Source organism: Falco cherrug, chromosome 5, assembly GCF_023634085.1.
Source record: "Falco cherrug isolate bFalChe1 chromosome 5, bFalChe1.pri, whole genome shotgun sequence".
Lineage (NCBI taxonomy): Eukaryota > Metazoa > Chordata > Aves > Falconiformes > Falconidae > Falco > Falco cherrug.
This window is the reverse complement of record NC_073701.1, coordinates 57,209,371-57,233,158: the sequence shown is the minus strand read 5'-3', so window position 1 is coordinate 57,233,158 and position 23,788 is coordinate 57,209,371. Positions and strand designations below refer to the sequence as shown.

The window sequence follows — 23,788 nt, the reverse complement described above, 5'->3', positions numbered from 1 at the left end:
TAAAATGGGAATTTTATTTACTTGGAATTTCTATATTGGAGCATCTCAGATGAACTGGGTTCTCATGGCATCCACAGTTTCATTGATTTTAAAAGCTGCTGGCTCTTCTCTCTTCCATTTCTACCTAACAAAATTAGGGAGACTAAGAACAAGCAGCCTTTCAAAAGCGAAACAAAAATTAATAAGCTTCTGTGGTTCTAAACAGTGGCTCAGAGATCCTTTTAAATAGCCTGCAGCTGGTCCACAGAACCATGCAAGACAGGAGAAAATTGAAGAGTATATATAATTTTCCATAGCAATTTATGAGGACTGACAGCAGACCATTGATCCAAGAAATCCTAGAGTAGCTAAAGCAAGCTAATGGCAATTTCAGTCAGGCTTCTGTGAGAAAACAGACAGACTTTCAATGCTAGGAAAATAAAGCCTTTTTTTTCCTTCTGGCTATAGAATTACGTTCTGTATGTTATCTTTCATCACACCAGGTTAAATGCTGGCATGGCTGTTACTACTACTGACTCATTTCTGCGCTGTATGGCACACACGCAGCTTAGCTCTTTGTTCCCCATGGGGACAATTATTCGAATCCCGTGGGGAAACCCAGCTGTCTTTCATTAAGGCAGCACTTACTACACACCATCACAGGCACCATTCAGTAACTTCTGTATATCAAGACCTTTCTTCACTATTATCACAGCTCTCTGCCCTCCACTCCTTATTTTTCTGTTGGGCTATTACCCACCATTTTGTGCCATCTGTTCCCCCATCCCCCAGGCAACTGTACAATAAAATAATTCCTTTAAAAACATTACTCAAGTTTTTGTTATTATTTATTTACAGTTTGTCTGTATTACTACCTATTTAAGAACATGGTTTCAATAAAAGTAGTGCTTTGCACCATATAAGAATAAAAAATGTGAAAATGCTACTCTGATTCAGTGAAAACTGGAACACCTGTTTCCCATTCACTGCAAGTAATCATACATAAGGCAAAGCACATTTGCTGCCAAGTTACACTGAAATACTGCATATTCCTTACTTATTACTTATCTACAAGCAACACCACAAGTTTTTGTCTTTACAAGTCAGTAGAAAAAGGGAAAAAGGAGTACACTTGGCCTTTTGATACACCTACAGTAACTAATTACAATTTGTGCACTGTAATCTCAAAACATTAATCTGTATCTAGCCAACTATTTAAGGATTACATAAATTCTAATATAAAAATTATCTTACACTACAGAAAATACGTTAAAAATCTCATGAAACTTCTGAATGATGCAACTGAGTATCCTGGTTTTGAGTAAATATTTCATCATGTCAAGACATAGGGAAGTTGCTTGAACCACAATGATTTTAAATCAATTTGCCAATTGCTTTTTAATGACATATTACTTGTTTCAGTAGCTTCTGGCTCTCCAGATTCTTTACTGCATTCACAGAACGCAGCTCACAGTGGTTTATCTTGAACTCGAAATCACCAGCCCTTAAGCAGCTCCTTTATTAGTGGTGGGCCCTTCAGATGAGGGCATGTTTTCTAGTGACAGGAGTAAGCTGAAGAGTATATGAACGCCTGAATTTTGTAGGCTAGAAAGGATCAAAGACTAAGTCGTAAAACAATTTTCAGTTTGCACAGCTTTCAAGAGAAAATAAAGAATTTGAAATACGATAAATGTATTTTCTCTTCCACTCAAAAACTGGAGGAAAAGCAAGAACTAAAACCAATAGCAATGAAAAATGATAATTAAAAAAATAATCTTAAGAGCCAGATGAAAGCTTTTTGATGCAAGCCTTCTATGAGAAAACTCAGCTCCATCAGAACAAATATTAGACAACTGTCAACTTGTCCAAATGATTTCCAACCAAAAAATCAAGGCCTTCTGAAAATTTGGAAGGCTTCAGATGAACACTGACCTTGCTTGCTTAACCCTGATATATGCTAAAGCACACTAAATCCCTTCTCCACACCCATCAAAACCCCAGCACCTCAAGGCAAGTCCCTCCCACCTGACTTTAATGTCTGTATCAGCACCTGACAACACAAGCCTTGCTTCAGATTCTTCTAGGACCACCAGTACCTAAACAAGCCTTGGCTTCAGATTCCTCTAGGACCATTCCAAAATTTCTAAAATAACCTCCCTGTCCTTCAAGCATACTTCCTGCTTTAGATTCAAACTCACATTCATTCCCGCTTCATTATGTTACTCCAACTCAAATTCAAAGGATTTATTCTAAGTATTTCCTCTCAAATCCTTCATCTACCTTTGTCAGTGTGCTATGCATGTCCTAAGTTTCCTAGGCCACAGATACTCCAGATGTCAAATATTCAGCCTGTACTGCTTCAACACCTATTTCTTTCATGATGCTTTCCAGGTGATAGTGCCTAGTTTAATAGCATCTGTTTCAAGTATCAGGACAGTCTTCTCCAAAGAAGTTAGTGTTACTTTTGTGGTCAATGCATCATAAGTGAAGCAAAGAGCTCTCCCAAAAAGGGACTTTGTCTTAAAGGTTTGTTCTAGATCAATTTTTTTTAAAGTTTAATTTACTAGTTGCTTACTTTCCCCATAAAATTATTTAACAGCAATCTTGAAAACTTAGATTTTAGGAAATGAAGGTTAAAATACACAAATCTGACTGAGGTGATCAGTTGATAGCAGTTTTCTCAATCTGTTATCTCAAACGAATCAAGATTCCCACTCTGTCTGTTAGCTTAACATACTTTGGTCCCCCACATTCAACTGCAGAAGCTTTCACAAATCGAACAGGTTGCAAGCCAACAGGTTCAATGCTCAAAGTGTTGTTTTCAACAGCTTCCAGAACAGCTGAGGCCAACTGCAAGAGAAATTTAGAAAGCAGTTAAGAACAGCTCTGTTATCCATTGCTTCAAAGCAGTGACATTTCTTTCTCTGTTAAGTTAGGAACACTGAAAAAAAAATCAACTCACCAAACAAATTAAATTACAAATGAGATTTTGCTTTCATAGTGAGCAAGAAGTCCCATTTCCAGGCTCCTGTTTAAATTCTACCCTCCAAATAACCCTGCCCTCCCCGAGGCAAGATAACTGCCTTTACAGCTGGGAATGTAGTCAAGCATGTTTCAAATGCTAATTGTATTTTCAGTCATTCCTCATAAGCCCAAATAGCACATATGATTCGTATGTGCTGTGTTCTTGTCAGAAACAGGATATGGCACAAACTTTTTTTATTTAAAAAAACTTGCTCTAATTTTATTGTGTGCTATGGAAACACAAAATTATGCAGCATGCTTCCTTATCTTGCAAAACCCAAGTAGATATTATGTCACTTTTTCAGCCAAAGATATCTTTAGAAAGGTGTTCAAACAAGTAAGACTGAGTAACATATATAGAATAAGCCAACATAATATATAGAAAAACCCACTGCAACTTTGAAACACTAGTCCAAACATCATCTTCATGAAACAAAGTGCAACTCTGCCCAGGCTTTTTATGTTAATTCTTTATAAACCCACAATCATAAGACACTAGAAATATGCTCATTTTGCTTCACTGGCCTAAACTGCCCAAGACTACTGTTTAAGTATGGACAAGTAATAGCCATTACTTGATTTAAAAGAAGGGGCAATTTATGTCATTAGTGAAATAGTTCTGTGCTAAGGTTCCTTCCTACTGAGTAACAAAGATATTTTTCTATTGTACTTTGAATATTTTAAAAGCAGAATGTTACTATTAAAGCAGTTCATATAAAACACACTTTCTCTCCCACCTCCCAAAAGCAAAACATTACGCATATACACAATAGGCTACTGAGAGTTAATACAATACCTCAACGATTCAGATAACTGCATTTCCAATTATTCAAAAACACTAACTTGTAGTTTATTGTTTGGCTAAACTGCATATTAGTTTATTGATATTCAAGTGAAAACAGAAGTTGGTCACTATGTACAGCATCTGGAAACCATAACTGTGTAACTGACAAGTGCTAGAAGCCTCATTCTTTCCTTAGGAGGAAATACAAATCTACAGTAGTTACATCAGCACCGAAGCAGAAAAAAACAAAATGAAGTTGCTGGGAAAGACAACAGGATGGCCTACTGCAGAACCAATTTAACTCCCATAGTAACCAAGTAAACTTTTTAGTGGGAGAGGTTCACATGATGCTGTACACCAACCACAATGAACTGGTATGCAATTAACTGAAAGATCATGCATGCTTACAGCCAGCAAGTAACAGCAGATGTAAAGCATGGCAAAAGAACATAACAAACCATATGAAAATACCAGATAAACATTATGAAGAAACTACAGCATTTTTCATGTGAGGGAGGTGTTCAACTTTATTGGGAAAAACACAAGTCTGAGGGCTTTAAAATGTGTTGTTCTTATATCAATAAAGATCTAAGAATATGGTCCCTTCCCCTTAAGAGACTGATACCACAACTACAAGCCTGAAAATGCTGTTTAAGAACAACTAAGTAAAGTAGTCTGAGCTGGAATCTGTTCCACATTATTCCCAGGAATGGGTAAAACTCCAGTCCTTCCTCTGTATGGGAATGTGTGACAATAACACAAGGAAAGAAAAAAAAAAAAGTCTTGTAATTTGTTTCATCTAAAACTCTATTCCCAAACTGCCCCTGTTGAATCATATAAAATCCTGAAGTCTGATTTTTGTAACTCAGACCTCTCCAAGAAAACACCCAGACTGTGCTTGCAGCCTGTGCTGACTGATGAAAGAAAACTGGTCCACAAAATTAAATATATTGGTCTCTACTGCCCCCTATACAAACAAGAAACAAGTGTCAGGACACTATTTCTACAACAGAATCCAGAGGATCTTTGAAATATCAGAAAAAAAAAAAAACACCATCCATTCCTACAAGCATCAGATTCTGCCAGACAGGAGTAATATCTGAAGGAGAAGACCTAAAAAGGCCAATATCTGGTATAGCATAAATTAAATAGTGAAGAAAAAAATTATCATTTCAATATACTAGACTAAACTTCAGCACTTACTGTAAACTGTCACACTCTAATGAAACAAAAATGGTTAAACTTCATATGAAAACATTTTTAATAGTCTACTGGTTTCATGTAACATATTTAAGGGAAAAGCATCAGTGACCACATTTAGACTATTTCCATTACCTCACTTTTTGAGAAGGTTAAACACGGAAAAATATCTTCCCGATAAATTTTGTCCAAGAAAGGACATGTTCTGTCCATAGTTGGCTCATCCTTCCAAGATCTGAATTCATTGTACAAAGACAGGTCAGCCTAGAACACACACAAAGATTCACATATTTTAGTACTACAATTATCACTCTACTATAGTTTGCAAATATTCACGGGTAAATAATACGCATTAAAACTACATGCTTTCCATCACACTGTGAAAGAATGCTATCATGCCCCAGCTATGAACACCTTCTTAAATCCACTTTCCTAAGACTGTAAATATAATCAAATCAAAACATACCATTGTCAAGGCACCGGGGTTAATGCTCTCACTGGTCACCGCTACACCAGGGAGAAGCTAATTACCTCTCCCCCATTTCCTAGGCTTCCAGGATCAATGTGAAAAAACTTAACTGATTGTTTAATAGTAAAAAAAAAAAAAAAAAATCTCCTTGACACACCTTCATTACAGTATTTTAGTCCATCTGCTTTTCTGAGTTACAGAAAAGCAGAGAAATCTAAAGAAAACTGCAGTCTTATACATCTTATACATTCACCCTGCATCTGAATATAACATGCTGCTATCCGAACACTAAAAGAAAACAGACATTTAACACACTAAATATACTAACACAGGAAAACAGGAAGTCAATAATATAAATCAATTAAAACGATACTCTTATTCTTCAGTTTTCATCTTTATGCCCAAACTCTTTCCTACACCATGCTACAACAGGAAGGCAAGGATATTCACAGAGCATGATTTATAAGCCCGCTCCCCCACCACTCCTCTTGTCAATGGAGAAATACTAAAATAAACCCATTAAATCATGCTAAGAGTAAGCATGCTCTGTTTTAGAGATAGTTTTATCTGCTTTGAAAACACCTTGTTCTGTTATCTCCATGTTGAGAGCAGCTTAGCTGTGGGAAGGCACCTATCCAGTCTGGTGTTCAGGAGACTGGTACTAGGTTGCTATTAAAATACACACCTATCCCATGGGCCGGCTACCCACGGACAGATGGAGCACACTAAGGTATTCCCAGAGCCCATCCTCTCATTTAGGATTACTTGAGAAGGATCTTGTTCACAGGCACCAACACTGCTCCAAGACGTGAACCAAGCCGAGTGGGGATGACTGCTTCCAATGCATACTCCTAATCCAATGTAAAAGACTAATGCCAGTCCCCAATGGGATATACAACACCACCCCTCAGACTGGTTTTGACATTCTGCTGACAAAGACTTGAGCAACTTTCCCCTTCCACTGGTTGTCGAATCCCGTTCTTGTACTACTGCAGACCTAATACTGTGTGATCCTAAACCTGAATACTGTGTTCAGTTTTGGGCCACTTACTTCAAGAAGGACATACCGGTGCTGGAGCACATCCAGAGAAAGGCAACAAGGCTGGTGAAGGGTCTAGAGCACAAGTCTTATGAACTGGGGCTGTTTAGTCTGGAGAAGACTCAGGGGAGATCTTACTGCTTTCTACAACTACCTGAAAGGAGGTTGTAGGCAGGTGGGGGTCGGTCCCTTCTTCCAGATAACTAGCAACAGGAGACAGGACACGAGGAAACAGCCTCAAGTTGTGCCAGGGGAGTTTTGACTGGATCTTAGGAAAAATGTTTTCACTGACAGGGTGGTCAAGCATTGGAACAGGCTGCCCAGGGAGGTGGTGGAATCACCATCCCTGGAGACGTTTAAAAAATGTGTAGATGAGATGCCTAGAGACATGGTTTAGTGATGGACTTGGCAGTCCTGGGTTAATAGTTGGACTTAATGGTCTCAAAGGTCTTTTCCAACCAAAATGATTCTATACTCCTAAAACCCAAACCTAAAGCTATAGGAAGGGACTGGTGTTGCAGGCCAAAGATAAGCCAGGATGTGATTCTAAGTTTTTGTCATATTAAAAGCAAATAATATAGATGAGATAATGAAAGAGGGAAAATAAAATACGCTAAAAAATCTTTTTAATCCTATTAATAGATCGGTACACCGCTCTGAACCAACCTCTTTCAGTCTTTTGTTCTTTCCCCTTCTCCAAGCTCCCAGCACTTAGCCATTCTTTTACATATATATTTCGGGGAGTTCTTTTGTCATTTTGTTGGGGTTTTTTTCCTTGAAAAAGAACCTTCAAAAATTAGACTGGCAAATTTTTTTCCATTAGAGCTACTTGCCTTACACTCAGGTACAATCAGGAAGAGCCATCTTAATTAAGCTAGTCCATAAATGTTCTGGTTGCTAAGCCACCAACCTCATTGTACAAATGAAATTCAATAGGTGTAATTCACTCCCTAAAGGAACATTACCTACACCTTAAACCCCATTTCAGGTCTGGCTTTAAAATGAACACAATCAAGAGATATCAGCAGAAAAAAAAAAAGCCAGCCATTTTTGATTTATGCTATAGGATTTCTAAAAATTAAGATGTGTTTCTTATTCACTCAATTTCACCCAAACCTGCAATTTATAAAGAAGCTGCTTTGACAAATCTGCTCACCCTTTCCAATCCACACAGTGCTACATGTATATCTCCTCCCTGCCTTTACTGTGTTTTCACTAGATCAAAATTTTGATTACCTGCAATTAAATATACAGCCAATTGTAATAGTAATTCTAGTTAAACTTTTAATACTTCCATTTTATAGTAAAATACAACATCAGTGAAACATTTAAGCTCTTTGAACACCACCGATGCGTTTATCAGTATTTATGCTGAGTGGATGCTACCTGCCTGCCTAAGATACCGGCAGTTATTCAGCTTACCTAAATCCTGTTAATACCTAACTTAATTACAAGCGTCTACTTATCCTAGAGATTACTCCCACATGCTAGGAGATATTTCTCTGGGATGCTGTCACCTTTCTGGCTCCACTGCAATTTAGTGTGGACAGCCAGCCACTCTGTCTATATTCCACAAAGAAACCTGAGAGTTGACATGTGTTTACACCCAGCTCCATCCAGCATCTTGAAATGCAAAGCTCTGGGTGGTACTCTCCATAAGGGTCCAAAGCTACATTCTCCACACCACAAGAACACTATATAACCCTGAGCAAGGGTACTCTTAGCCCTCCTTTTGAAGCCAAATCAGTTAAAATCAGGAGAATGCCACACAAAGGGTAACCTAACTCAGTGGCAAGAACATCTAGCAAGAAGGGGGCAGAACTAGGGTTTCAGACCCAGCTCCGAGAAATGCAAAAATATTTACCTTAGACCGACAATAAACACAACCACAAAGAACTGGACAATGAAAGCAGTAGGGAAGGCATGGTTGTCCTGCTTAAAATAATGTCCTAGCCACTACACCAGAGGCAGTCTGTCTTTCTTCTCTCCATGTTGCACTCTGTTAAACACTCCAGCTCAGAAGACAGACAGAAAGACTCAGATCCCAGTGGGTGGAAAATCCGTTTTTCTTACTGACTCTCTGGGCTGTCAGTGGAAGTCACCTGTTTTGAGCAGCCTCCATCAGCCTCAAAGTGTGCCCTTATGCAGCCAACAAAAAGGGGACTGAACTAGAAGTGGCAGACAGACTGGACCTTCTGCATCATGTCCTTCACATTCACCACCTCTCTACAAGAAATTGAGGCAAAACACATTTCTCCCCTCTCTCACCCTTGCCCAACACTTCAAAATTTCATTGAGTCATGACATCAGTGTGGTGCTTATGAAGTAATTGGATTGCACCCCAGCTCTCCCCTTTTCTGAAGGGCAACAAGGATTCAATTTTAATAAGGAAAACATTCTGGATGCCACTGAAAGTGGGCATGCAGGATGTAAAGCTTTTTTTTTTCTCTGAAAGCCTGAGTATAAAACAAACTGGGAAATGGCTTTATTTTCTAGATTCATAGTAAAAAGGTGTATAGTACAAATGCACTCAATAATGACTGGCAAAACAAAGTATTAAAATGGCCACTGTGAATCACATTAAAGATCTAGTTAGCCTGTTACCCCTCTGACAACGGCTAGCAGTCACAGAGCTGGCTGCAGAGCAGTACGAGAAAAAAAACAGTGAGGTATCTTCATTTTACTGTCTCCTAACTTCTAGCAATCTGTGAAGAAGCTTCCTAAGCCAAATGTCAAGGTATATAGAAGACAGATAGAACAGGCTTTTCTTTTGTCACTTTGTATAACTACATTTTGAACACATTTGTGTTTTTAATCTTGCTACCTCATGACAATGAGTGGTAAAGTCTGATTATGTACCAACTGAAAATGATTTTCCCTTTAGCTTCTAGAGTCTCCTTATTACAAGAAATCATTAGTATTTGTTCACCATTCGTCTTCCACATGTCACCTGTGACTGTATAGATTTTTATTCTACCTCAAGTGCATCTTTCTACACAGAAATACTTCCCATAGGTTTGACCATCTATGTCATACTCCTTGTACTTTCATTACATTCCTTCTGAGATGAAGATACAGTTGCATGCATAGACACACACATTTACTAGATGTTTATACAGCAGTATAAAGCTGCTCCTTTTGCTATTTACTTCTTTCCTCACAACTCCTAAAGCTCTGTGTCTTTGACCATCACTGAGCACTGAGGTGGTGTCCACAAGTACTTTTTCTTCCCAGCACAATGTCCTTGTTTTTAAGTCCACAACTGCATGCTTGCTAGAGTTACATTTTTTCCTTAGATGCCTCATTTCTCATTTATTGATTTTGCATTTCACCTGCTGTTCTACTAACCACTCAGTATCATAAGACCCTTCTCAACTCTTCAGTCACTTTTTTCTACTACCATTCAAAGCACTCCAGCACCAACTTGCCACCTCATTATTTCCCCATTTTCAGTTACAGGAGTAGATTTAAAATAAAATAAAAAAATATCACAGGCCCCTCTGGGACTCCAGTGGTAACTCTCCTTCTGTTCTCTAGTATATCATTGATTCCACCTCTTCCCTGGCCTCTTTCACCCATTATGGATCTATAAAATTACTCTTCCTCTTTTCTATGACAGCTTATGAAACATTTAATAAAGTTTATAAACTTTCAGTGATGAACTTTGTAAAAATCCATCAGGACTTATCATTCAGTTATATTGTATTTTTGTTGGTGGGTTGTTTTTTTTTAATTTCAATCTTTAAATTATTAATTCCAATATTTCAAATCTTATCTCATATTGCCTTAATGATTTAAAGGTAAACAATCATCACCTATTGGTATGTAAGAAAAATTTTCTTCCACTAATGGAAAACATCTCCAAAACAGTCAGTATGACACGAAGATTTAACATACAACAGATTTACTGGGAGTAAAACAAAACAACAAAGCCAGCTTATCAACAAGAAGAGGGCAATCCTTGTCCTGTTACCTCTTTACAGTCTTTTACAATTGGCTGCATCATGGTAAGGTCCTGATGACTGCCACCCATAGCACTACTTGTACTCTTGTTTCTTGCATGGCCTTTCTTAAAAGGAGTTTTTCCACTAGACTGAAACTCCTTAGTTGGAGATGTTGGTGAAGTAGACAGTACTAGTGTTTTCAGTGCCGCTACTTCAGCCTGGAGGACATCAATCTTGAGGGAGGAAGAAAAAAAAAGTAACATACAAATATGTTAAATCATTTAACAAAGTTTCCAGTTATCTCGGTTCAAATCAAGACTTCATCTTCCAACAGTACTAACATACACATGCCTATGCAATTGCATACTGCAGTAACACTGGCTTCCTATGCACCCATGCTAGCTATCTGGTATGATGCTGAAACACCAGCTGTGTCCATAGGTGTTAGCTAAGAATGTGAAGGTGACACAGAACAGCTTAGTATGTATTTTCATAATGTATCCAGGTAATGCTCTATTTACACCTTTATGAGTCACACTTTAGATTTATAACCACGTGAAAAGACAAAGCAAGCAAATGGGAAAAAAACTCACCTTTCCTTGTGCTTCTTTTAACTGTTTTTCTGCTGCAGCTTGTTTGACATTAGCTTCTTTAACCATTTTGTGTGCTTCCTATAAAAAATGTTTAGCTAGCATAAATGCTTCACACAAATTTACAAAAGCCAGTAAAAAAACCAACCAACAACAAAAAGCTAAGGACATACTTTTGCTTCACAGAGACTATTTGTTACTAGTAACTTGTGCAACAGTCTGAAATTAAGTAGTTACATACCAAAAATTACCTACAAATCTATCACTTGGATTTCATCATTGGCCCACCAAGTTTCTTCTCCTTGATCCTCAGCCCAGACTCAGAAATTCAGCAACTCCACCCACCTCCCTCCAGTAGGAACAATACCTGTCATGAACGCCAGGCTCCTGTCAGGCTTCGGTGGCTGACAAGTCAAGTTCCTCGACCCCCAAGAGAAAGGCTCAACCAATAGCAACAAAGCAACATGGGCACAGTAGCACATTCATAAGAACTTCTCCCTTCTAGCCAGAATAACCAGTTTTAGCCAACTAAATTTCTGCATGAAGGAACCAGTCAAACAACTATGAAGTCTGAATCCTTACCATCAATAAAACAGACAAAGCAACAGCTTAAAAATAGTTTGTGGATTAGTAAGTGTTTCTTAAGCAGAACAGAAAAAGCACTAAAAACAATCCAAGTAAAGAAACAAGGCTGAGCCAATAAAGAAGAAAGTATAAAAGGACTGGGGATTTTTTAAACATCCTTTTACCTCATACCTCTAAGCCTTTTGTCTGCATAATGTATTTGTTTAGGTTCTGATCCGGCAATTTGCGCCTGTGATCATATTACTGTTCTTACTTGATACTTACTGAAGGCAACAAAGATTGAAAGATCAGGGCCACCAACTAAATTACTTGGGATAGGATCCTTATCATATCTGTAAAGCGCCTAGCATATATCTGGACGCTATATAAATAAAACAAAAAAGTTCATACATCATCATACCAAAAGATCTGGCTCCCACTGGCATACAACACAGCTGTATAATATGAGTTTGTAAAATTCTCTTAAGTAACAACAGACACATGCAGGAATGGCAACATACACATTTATACAATGTGTACAAATACATTTAACATTGACCATGCAGTTTCTGCTTAAGTGATGCACCTTTGAAAGCAAAGCATGTTACAGTGCTGTTACAGTATAATAATGTAACACCCAGCTGTGCAAAAGAAGCCTTGATCCTCCACTGGGATGCATTAATATAAGCTCTAGCATATCCACTTACAAGGTCACTGAAATTAGTGGGATTCAGAATAGAAGGTGAATTCAAGTGCTGCAGATCCCAGCGCAAAAATCAAGAAACCTCAACACTATGTTTTGTTAGGCTTCTTAGTGAAATCAAATCACAAAAGAAAATTCAAGTGACATGCCCACAACAGTTCTGAATAATTAAAACTCAAACATTATTACTAATACACTATATTGCAAACATAGAACAATGTATCATATGTTAAAGCTAAGTTATGAAGAAGTGGAATTAATATAAAATCTCACTGATAATTTTATTTTTATTCCTCTACAATTAAAATACCTGCCCAACATTTTCTTCCTCCCCCCAACATACACAAGTATTTATGCTGAAAAGTACCTTTCCAGCCTCCCATTTATTCTCTATGCACATGAACTGCTTTGTATTTGAAGTAACTTTGCCCTACCGGGATGATGAAATAAAATGTGTTGCCAACCCACAGAGTAGTTTGTAATTTGATTTTTGAATGTCAGCACTTTCAAGGTTTTAATAGCACTTCTATACCAATACATCATAGGTTTAAATACTGCCTCTAAAACATACCTAATGTTGTATCTTTATGCATATGCTGAAAACCAATACTTATGATTCTGTAAACACATAAATAATCTCTGGATTATGAAATTTATACTGATGGTTATAGGTATCACAGTTTAGCCCCTAGGCATTCCTATATATACTCCTGTGATAAAACAAGAACTGATACTGCTTCAAGTATGGATTTAAGATTTTTTTTTTTTCCTGTGTAACACAAGTTCACAATCTTCTGGCACTACTGACTTTTTCTCAAATGAAAAGATCCCACTTAAAGTTCAGGCTCCTCACTTGGCAACCAGGTGCCACCCTGGTGAATCACTCAGTATTAACGTTTCTTTTCAAGTTTGCAGGAGTAGCATGCTGCCAGACGCAAAATTCAAAAGCTGAAGGCATGGTTAAGTTATACACTTGCTACCTCCATTGATCTGGAGCTACGTTATTTTTTTAGTCACCATGGCAACCCCAAATTTAGCTCTTATCTAGATAGCCTTGTTGTCAGACAGAGAAGCTGTCTCAGAATAGTTATGCCAAAAAAAAAACCCAAATAGTTTTAAGCTTTCTGATATATTTTCCTTATTTTCTTCGATTTATGTCTAGGCAGATTGACAGGCTCAACAACGTCTCTTTAATCTCAGTAAAAATCTACTGCTTGCTCTTAAGCCTCTACTTCAACACACCCAGGTCTTCAGGACACAAATCCCTTTATAAGCTTATTGCAAAAAAAAAAAAAAAAAAATAATCAGCATACAATACACTGATTCTACATAAACATCTGGCTCAGCTTCCTTTAAGTATATCACATCGAAGACTCCAACAAACCTCAAACAGACTAGCTGTAAGTTCTTCCAATTCCTGTCCAAGTTGATCTCGCACTTTAGAAAGCCTTTCACATTCTTCATCTTTTAACTTCAGCTCCTATGGAAAATTGAAAGTTATTCATTCTGACTTAAGAGTAGTAATTTGGCCTTTTAAAGCTAATACCACAGAGAGGGAGGAGAAAAAGAAAAAAAAGAAACCAAAGGAACATAAAACCTTTGCTAAGCAAAGCCTTTCAAAATATTAATCTTAACACTAAAAGCAATTAAATTATTTCTGTACATACATAGCTATTTTTTCCTGCTATGCAGAAATATGCCAGGCCAATCTGAAGTATCTCTAAACTAGACATCAGCATTTCCAAAATACTCCAAAGTAAAAAAAGCTTTTTTTCCTGAAAGTATAGAAGACTAAAGTCACTTCAAATATAGATCAAATTAATTATTGGGACAGACAGAATACCAGTTCTGTTTACCCATTCCTTAAGACACTTAAAGAAAGCAATCCTTTTAAAAAAAAAAAAAGTATCAAAAAGCTTTGTCTCTAGACAATCCCCAATTCTAAAAGAATCTTGAAACATTTTACTATAGTCTCCTGCATATCTCCTTGTAACTAATACAACTCCAAAATCATATTCTAACTATATCCTTGCTCTTGTTTATGCAGATACATAAATCAAAGCAACTTAATGAAATTCAAAATGCTATTCACCTACACCGCTAGAATTTAAGCAAAGTCGTCTTGACCATACCACTTTTACAGTAAGATTTTAACACAGATTTGGCCATATAAGGGTTACACATGCCCAATTTCATCTGTCCCAAGTCTGAGGGAAAAGTGGGGTAATTTGCAGAGGGGTACCAAAAGTTCAACAAAGAATTTGAAAGAGGAGTTCTTCTCCCCTTCCCCAACCATTACACCCTGGAATCTCTTGCAAGACAGAAGGATAAAGCGAAAAAGTAAGGGAAAGAAAAGCAGCAGGCAACCCATTCTGACGTTTCAAGCATTTTTTTCGGACATAACTCCACTCCATCCCCATCTAGTTCTTCCTCCTCTTTTCCCCCTTGCCAAGCTAGCTCTTGAAATACAGGACCTAGGCCTGTCACTGACACATTAAAGGCTCCAAATAGAATCTAGCAACACTTTGCTTTGAAAAGCTCCAGAAAACAGTAAAGAAAACAGCTGCATTCAGAAAACTCTGGGAGGCCAGTCACTAGAGTCATCAAAAGACCCAGATGGCCACTTCCCATGTGTTTCTGGGAGGTGGTTAGTATTTCTCCCAAAATCATGATTAAAGTTGTTCATAATGATGTGGAAAACTACATCTTGCCTTGTAGCATGCCAACACTAGGTCTTGCTCTCAATTTCTGCAGTGAAACCATCAATAGATTTTCCTCTAAGATGAAGGGTTCTATTTGTCTCCAACTCCTGAATTTAGCAAGCATTTAAGGACTGTTCTAGACTCATTTAGTATCAAAGGCATTATTTCTCCCTTCTTTTAACTATAGATATTTGATTGATTTTTAGTCTGTCTGCTTGCTATTTTGATTTTTTGCTTTCCATATGCAACCTTTTAACTATTTTGAAAGGTACCACTTTAATAAGGGGTTTTTTCCAAACATGGTATTTCTCAGTTCTTACATACTAGCTACTATTCTGCAGTGACCTCTCACTTTCAATTAAAAAAAAAAAAAAAGGCAAGAAAATAGCTACAGATGGAGTAAAGAAAAGGAAAAAGGAATACAAAAAGCCAAAGGGGGAAAAATACTAGGAAAAAAAATTTTAAAAAAATAGGGAAACAAAACTTAATTTTGTGTTTGTTTAAAGTATCTCCCATATAAAGTATGGTTCTTAATATGGAAATTAAAGATTCTGATGCAAAATGCTTAAAGCTCAAGCTTCCTATGTTCCTATAAATGCAGAAAATACATCAATAGATTTCTTGGGTTTACTTCACTGATTTATAAGGAAAGTGCTACATACACATTAATCCATCTTAAAAGGAGGCTATATTAACATTCAGGTCAAGAGTTATCAAACCCACAATGAAGGTAGAACTACCCCAGGTTGCTTTTGTGCCACTACTATCAATACACTATTAAGCAGAATGGTTACAGTTTTGCCTGCAAGTGGAAAGATTGGGGGGGGGGGGGGGGGGGGGGGGGGGGGGGGGGGGGAGCAATTAAAATTTAGGCAGACAAGTAAAGCTACTTAACGTAAACAAAGAGGAGACAACACCAGGCAGTCTACTATGCATGGCTGCTTAGCTAGATTTGTCAAACACTGGCCAAGTTTCCATGACATGATTCAGGAAGAGCACAATATAACACATTATTTTGCCAAGCAAGTTTAATAGCTCAGTTTTTTTAAGCAGGCCAGAGGTAAAGAGTGACCAAAGTAAAAGGCTTAGCAGTCATTAGAAATGTTACTACTGCCTGTGTCTTAAAGGCATTACTGGAGACCTCCCAGCCACACGCAACACAGAGGCAGAAAGACAACTGTGTGTGCTAGACTAACCACCCATGCTGCAGTCCTTCCCATATTACCATTCTGAAAAAGTAACTACATGGAGAAGATGAGCTATCATATAGCACTACACACAGTTACTGAAGTAGGTGATAAAAAAACATAACTTGCATGGAAAAACCCTGAAAGTTTTTAAAAATATAATCTTACATCAAAGACTTGTATTATTGCTTTTTTCACTTAGATCTTAACAGACTACATAAGTGGGCCTTTAGAAAGAATCAGTGAGATAAAGAATGCAAATTACTGCTTCAGAATCATTCATACTTTAAATCATAGAAAAAAAAAAGTCATCCTGCATCTAGTTCAACAATTTAACCAAGTCAGAACAAGATGTGGAAGACCAAAGAAAGAACGAAGATTTTTTCTACACATAGCACCTAAAATCAGAACCATGGGATACTGCTGACTTCTGGAGTTGTCAAAAAAGCTTGAACTTCTATTAGAATACATTTCTATTTGACTGGTCTTTACTGAGCATCAAAGTTAAACAAGCTACATAAAAATTAGTCCATTGCAACCACATTTACAAGGGTGTTTAACATGCAAGAAGGTTCAGAATATCTTTTCAGGGAAAAGAGCATTTCACAAGCTATTGAATTACCATCTTGTGGTGTGGGTGAAGATGCTTCTGTTTTGCTTGCATGTAGTCTTCTACTTGCCTAAGAAAATTTTTATGCCTATGATATACTACAACAGCATCAGTCAGAGGTGTGGAAACTGAAAATTTCCATCACTCAAAGACAGCAAGGAACTGCTAAAACACCTTCAGAGAATCAACCCATCTTTAACAATAACAAGCCAACGGCCTTAAAATTCAATGTAATTTTATTTTTCAAAAACTTGAAAGCATACTCTTCAGCAGAGAGTTCTGGGATGGCATGTTATTCTGGAGCATCCCCATTTTTATTGTTTGTTACCTTATAAGCAAAAAACAACAGAAATTTTAAAATTATGAATGTACTGTATGGTACTACCAGAATTCCTAGGTAGCTATTATGAATCTATTTACTCATTAATCCATGCAGAGTTTTAAAATGTCATGGTTTACTGTGGAAACAGAGACTTAACTGCCAGCATTATTCTGCTGCGCAGAAACACAATAACAATGGCAGTAGGCTCTGTTACATTGGATTCTTTGATGACACAGGCAGAACAATGGAACAAACAAAAAAAAATCTACTTAAAATCCTTTATCAACACACAAGATCTGAAGAGATCAAACTGTAACACTCTGCTTCCGAGATTAAGAATGCATACAGAAACTGAAGGCTTTAGAAGAAAAATCTAGATCTGAGAATCAGGTTCTTAAAACTGCATTGAAATTTACAATACCACATTCTGTACTGTCACCTCTTTCACAAGAATCACTGGATTGTTGTGGAAAAACCTCTCAATTTCACTCTACTAGGGAAGTATCAATAATTCAGAACTCTACCACAAAAAGTCAAACATGGTTTTACTTGTTACCAACAAGCCTACAGTTCTCACCCTCAAGACTGAAGGAAGCACAGAATTTGTTCTCAAATGAAACTGCTATTTGCAACCAGCACCTGTGGTAGACTGCTCTTTCTTTATCAGAGAAAGGGGCTAACCATCAGTGACAGCTGAAAATTTCAACACTCCAAGAAAAAACATATCAATACAGAAAAACATTTCCCTCTACAGTCATGGATGACATTATATTGACTGTCTGATTGATGAGGAAATAACTTCAGAGCCAAATGACACAAAAATTCAAGGAAAACACAACTACGAACGGCCACAGCTCAGAAACTACGAGCAAGCTATGCAAAAGGTATGCATCATGCTGGTTAATTAAGATGAAAAGCAAACAAAAGGTATTCCTTTGCAAGTACTCGACTAAGCTTGCACATCAAGAAATACCATATAACAAAATAACATCACTATTCTCTCAGATGTTATCTACATGTGGCTGATCTACCTTCAGTAACCATGGTGACACAGCTCAATCCAAACATGGCAGAAAAAATGCAAATGTATAGACATGAGGAGATATGGTCCCAGGCATTGAATCATGAAGCTTTTTAACAGCTCCTCAATGTTCCTGATGCTACTTTAAAAGGGTAGCAAAACAAGGAGTAAAGTTCAGATCATCTAAGGCAAGGGCTCTTCAGCTCCGCTTTACAGAATTCAGCCAGAAATTCCGTAAAAAAATAAGGAAAAATTACCTGAATGTTCTCAATAAAGAATTAAAAAACTATGCCATTTTAATTAAGGATGCATTTTAGGGCAAAAGTATGTCCAATCTTATATGCGCCATTAGTACAGAATGCTGCCCTGCTGTTACCCAACCTTTCTCCCCATCTCATGACATGATTTGATGCTGCAACCAATTTAGACTGAAGTAGAGTGAATTTCCTCTATCAAGAAACAAATTTTTGAAAGATTTTTTTAAACAATTTTGCCAGCAGTGCTGTTCGTTAAGAAGTGAAGTCTGTCGACTTAAGAAATACAAGACAATTATACACTATACATATATTGTCTAATATAAAAACCTGAGAGCATTTTAAGAAAAAACTTGCACTCCAAGCAGAGACATGGAAAAAATAGACAGTGGGTCCCTAAAGCTTCAAAATTCCCACCTCCTTTCTAGGTCCCTTTCCAATCACAACGGCAACAAATTCAAACCAATCTTTAATGCATATTACAACAGAAAGCATACAGTTTGGGTAAGAAGTTTGAAACAAATGAAAAAAAGCAAGATCCAAATGTGTGTTTACTTGGTTCACTCCAGGACAGTCTGTAAGGCTTCTAGGCTCAATGAACTCACAAAATTCAAGTGCAAATTGTAATTCTCATTTTTCTCACTGTTCCTAATAAAAAGCAAATACTTAGAGAGTTTTAAAACATTATGCAAAAACCAACCAGCTATACACAGGCACTACCTATTAATTATATCCCTACAGATTTTTAAACAGAATATTCACCAAAAAAAAAGGGAATACTTGGAAGTTTAAAGACTGCATGACATACTGAACATCACAGAGTGGGCACAACCCTATGTGAACAGGCATGACTTTTGGAAAATAGCAATCAGAGATGAATTAGGGATAGAAAAAAAACAGTCCTCATACAGGAAGTGGCAGAAAGTAGATATTACAGAAGGAATAGGGTTTTTTGTTGTACAGTCTGTAAAGATTCCTGCCAGGACTCCTGTGTTACTGAGCAATTCTGAAACAGTGCAAGTTCAGGAAGACAAGCAGACAGAGTTAGTTACCCATCCAGTATAACACTGGTAAGAATCAACCTGATGGACTGAGAATTAGCAAGAACTTTGATATCAACAGTCTCAAGTTGGTGCTGAATTGCTTTTTTTAAGACGACCCAAAGGGTTTGAAAATACAAACCATGCAGTTAGTATGTCCTAGCAGTCTTAATGTAATTTCCTTCAAAATGACCTTAACAAATTTCAGAGTGAAACAGGAAAGACTTCAATCTTTACGAGACAAAGTGGTATACACCGGAATAAGATTTTCAGATCATTCCAAGGTAGCAGTAGCAGATCCGAGCTGTGGTTTTCAAGTATGTTAGCTGTACTTTAATATACTGTCAGGAGCTGGAAGAGCTTTTCTAAAGTTTAAACTTCAATTTGTTCTTACTTTCTAAGGTACCAAGTTTAGTTGCTAGAATTATATATTCACATGCAAGGTCCTCAAACTTAGCTCAGGTTAATGTTTCCTTTCAGTGATCAAATGCTAATTAAACACACATTAGCAAAGGAAGCAACTACTCAGCAATAAAACAATCAACAGAAGTGATGTCACAATCCGTACTTAAGATTCACATTAGCAGAGGCAAATGCAACTGTGACAGAAAAGATGACTACATTCAACAAGATGAGGTAACAAAAGGTAACAAACAGGAAAACAAGTTCAAACACAAGATAAATGAGCTTCAATCTAAACAAGAATGAAATCATGTAGAGGAGAGGAAAGAGCACAGTTACAAATCACACAAAATCTACTTGGAAGTTTAAGCACAGAGGGATGTTAGAATGGTAAATAACAGCTTTGCATTTATATAGCACCATCCATCCAAACAAGACAAAGCGCTTTACAAATATTAATGAATTGAGCCACAGTGTCTTCAAAGGTATCCATATTCAATTTCAAGTGTGGTGTAACAGTACACTAAAGAACACCAGTAACATCTTTACTGCTTCTTTCCTATGAAGGCATTTCCCTATAAAATAGCACAAGTACCCCCGTTCTAAAGCATTTCTATGTTCCATGGTGCACACTACTATTTTATACTCTAGGAGAAAAAAGACTCAAAAGGTATATAATCAGTGTCTATAAATAGTTATACGGTAACAATGGAATGACAGAAAATTACTCCTGTTCTCAAATGTCAGAATGAAGGAATGGTATACATTTAAGAGATAAAGCATGTTTAACCAGATATTGCAGCAAAAGCTTCCCATGTTTAAGTAGCAGCAGCACTAGAAAAAAACATTATCAAGGAATAATTCTAAGACATTTGCACTGCACACATTCAGAAGACTTTACATAAAATAATTACATTTTAATAATTCTATAAGAAATTAGTAGACTCAGACTGCACTTTCTGGCTCATCTATCATTCTGAAACATTAAAGCCACTCTGAAGAGAGAAAAAGCAGGAGAAGACAAGACAACAAGCCTTACCCTCTGAGCTTTTGCAAGTTCTTCTTTCAATCGTTCATAGCCCTTTTCTCTTACTTCCAGTACAGATGGGCTCCGTAAGTGAGATAAACTGTCTGTACTCAACCCAAAAATATCTTCATTTCCTTCAGCAACATCTGCTACTGTAGCACCCTGCAAAAACTCTCTCTCTATGTTATTGCTCTCCTTTCTGGAATTATTGTGATTGAATGACCCACCCTGGGGTCCAGAGGTAGAACAAAGTACTGCGTCGGTAACATTGATGCTGTAAAGAGAGTGATATATTTTTTATTTATATAATACATTAAGAAGAAATATTTTAGAAATGGCAGTAGTGGTGTTGAATGTACCATTATAGACACAATTTAGTATTACAACATTGTAAGTAATATTAAAATTATATCTTTAGTAAAGCAACAGTTTATATGCAACAAACATCAACTGCTTAAGTAAAAAGACACTGAGATATTACCTGACACCTGATACTTCTCCACAATTCAGCTGTCTGGGAGATGAATAAACAGGTTGCGTGGGAAGGTCAGAAACATTTAATGCATTGGGTTGGATTGGTGTAGAGGACACAACAGAAGGATGTGGTCGGTAGATAACACTAGGTGAGGTAGTTTGCTCCTGAGTCCCTGGCTCGTTTACTCCGAGAAGATCTGGTGTAGTAGGCGAAGCAAGGTTCACTTCATGAAAGCCTTCCAAGGGGTCACTGGCCATAATAAAAGCCTCATCATATGAAAACCTGAATTAAATAATCACATTATCAGAATGCAAACAGGAAATATTTAATTATAACAGACAACTATTTCAATTACTTCAAATACATTCAGAATACTTTATGATATAATGGAAACTGTGGACTAATCTTGCAAAAGCATATACTTCAAGCACCAAAACAGTTTTTTCCACAGATCAGACTGTTGAGTCCAGAAGATCTAATAGCTGACTCCCCATCTAAACAGGATGATGAAATCAAGAACATGCTCAGTATCATAAAACAAAGTAATCTTTAATATAGCCTAGAGCTGTTCTGTATCAAAACACAAATATATTACATTCATGGAAGAGAGGGGGACCTGGGAACCAGTAAGGAAAAAAAAATTAAAAGCCTAAAGCTTCCACTTCCAATCTCAATGAAGCACATAATGCGGACACAGAAACCAGTGAACCTTTAAATAAATTACATTCCATAGTGGTTTTGGTTAAATCATACATCTGATTTTGTAACAGTGCACTGAAATGACGGAATTAGCCAATAAGACCTCTCAAAGTATGATGTGTTAATACACCACATGATTAAGTGACGATGACAATTGTGAATAAGTATCATACCAAAAATATATTACAGGTAAAAAGTGTACTATGAATTGGCAATTTAACTGACAGTATTTTTTTTTAAATTCCATTTTCGTATCAACAGAAAACAAGTACAGCCCATGAATGTTACAAGCCCCAATAGAAAGCTGTTTTTCAGCAGTTTATCAGAGATCACAAAAATCTTTGCATGATTCAAAACTATAAATTAGGAGTAGTATAGAGAAATTTGTGAGGGAATTACTTAGCAGTGATTATTCACTGAAAAAAAAAATCCAACGTTTTCCGTGTTATATAAAGGACAGCAAAAATTAAGGCTTCACAGAGGTACTTAACAGGCAAAAAAGAAGTGTAGCATCTAAATTAAATAATTGCATGTTGCAGAGAAATCTGCTTGGATCTTACAAGTGAAATAACAGACAGAAGGTCTAGAAAGACAATGGTCATAACCACGAAGAGATGATGCCATCAACTTACATGCACATTCAGTTCACTGGCTACTTCAGAAAACACCAAGAATGGAATCCCCAAATTAGCATATGCAGTTAATGTTTCAGTTACATCATACTTTTTGATTATCTTAAACTCGAAGAACATTGTTCAAAACTGTTTTGAGTCTTGAGTATTGTACTATGTATACATCTGTATTAAACAAGTTGCTTTACTGCATTATGAGGTACACATGGAAGAAATTAATTGGTTCGGACAGCAAGAATATGTTACTAATTTCCCCCTGTTAACTGCTCCCACAAAAAAAAAAAAAAAGTCAACCACCTTTAAGAAACTGCCCAGACTTCAGGAACAATGAAGACCTTAGATGAATGAAAAGGGATGGGTTTGGGTTTTTTTTTTTTTCCCCAGAAAATTTTATGCAGAAGTTTGTTTTATTTTGAACTATCAACAGCAGTCACACAGACATGATTTACACAGGAAAAACACTGGCACAGTTTTGTGCTTCGGAGCTTTTCTACCACACCGCACAGATTAACAGCTTATTTTTGGGTTTAAGCAAGTCTGAAAAATATTCTTGTTTTCCCTATAGTTCTCCTTAACTATTATAAGCATTATAATTACATGCTCTATATGATGATAAAGCCTGTTGAGTCAACAAATTAAAATGGAGGGACTACCAGAGATACAGACATTTCTTCAAAGTTAAATTTCAAAAGTGTTTTCAGCTCTACAGCTCAACTTCCACATGCCATTGTTTTACATTTAACAAGCTAAAATACTGCCATCTTGAAAAAATAAAATTGCAGGAACAATTCTTTAAAGCTCATCAACCCAGCCAAAAAATACCCATCTCACCAGTCTCAAAGTCAGGCTCCCATCTACACAAACAAATTTGCTTTCATTGTTCCCACCACCAAGTAAACCATTCCAAATACTACTACTACATTGGCAACACTGCCAAGGTGTCTCCTCACATTCCCAGTTCTTTGGATCCCAGTCTTCACAATTGACAGAAGATGCAGGCTTCTGAATAGGGATGTAGAAAGGCTGCCTAGATGCCTTGCCTTTTCTATGCCTACAGCACCTAGGAAAGTGCATCAAAACCCACCCAACAGAAGCAAAGGTTGAGAACACAGCTGACAGTA

General features: G+C 37.0%; 1 protein-coding gene across 4 annotated transcripts in view; it reads right to left on the bottom strand.

Moving 5' to 3' along the window:
• The window catches only part of RAB3IP (RAB3A interacting protein), a 34,111-nt gene that overhangs the window by 4,188 nt on the left and 6,135 nt on the right, over positions 1–23,788 (bottom strand). For 2 of the 4 annotated variants that reach the window (XM_055711847.1, XM_005431880.4), the window contains exons 2-8: positions 21,343–21,618; positions 20,874–21,135; positions 13,681–13,776; positions 11,033–11,110; positions 10,469–10,672; positions 5,123–5,251; positions 2,717–2,829 (exon numbers count right to left, since the gene is read on the bottom strand). In XM_055711847.1, the coding sequence (XP_055567822.1) occupies positions 2,717–2,829; positions 5,123–5,251; positions 10,469–10,672; positions 11,033–11,110; positions 13,681–13,776; positions 20,874–21,135; positions 21,343–21,618 (1,158 nt within the window). Of the gene's footprint in view, positions 1–2,716; positions 2,830–5,122; positions 5,252–10,468; positions 10,673–11,032; positions 11,111–13,680; positions 13,777–20,873; positions 21,136–21,342; positions 21,619–23,788 lie in introns of those variants that run through there. The other 2 variants (XM_055711848.1, XM_027811307.2) reach the window with 2 other exon arrangements.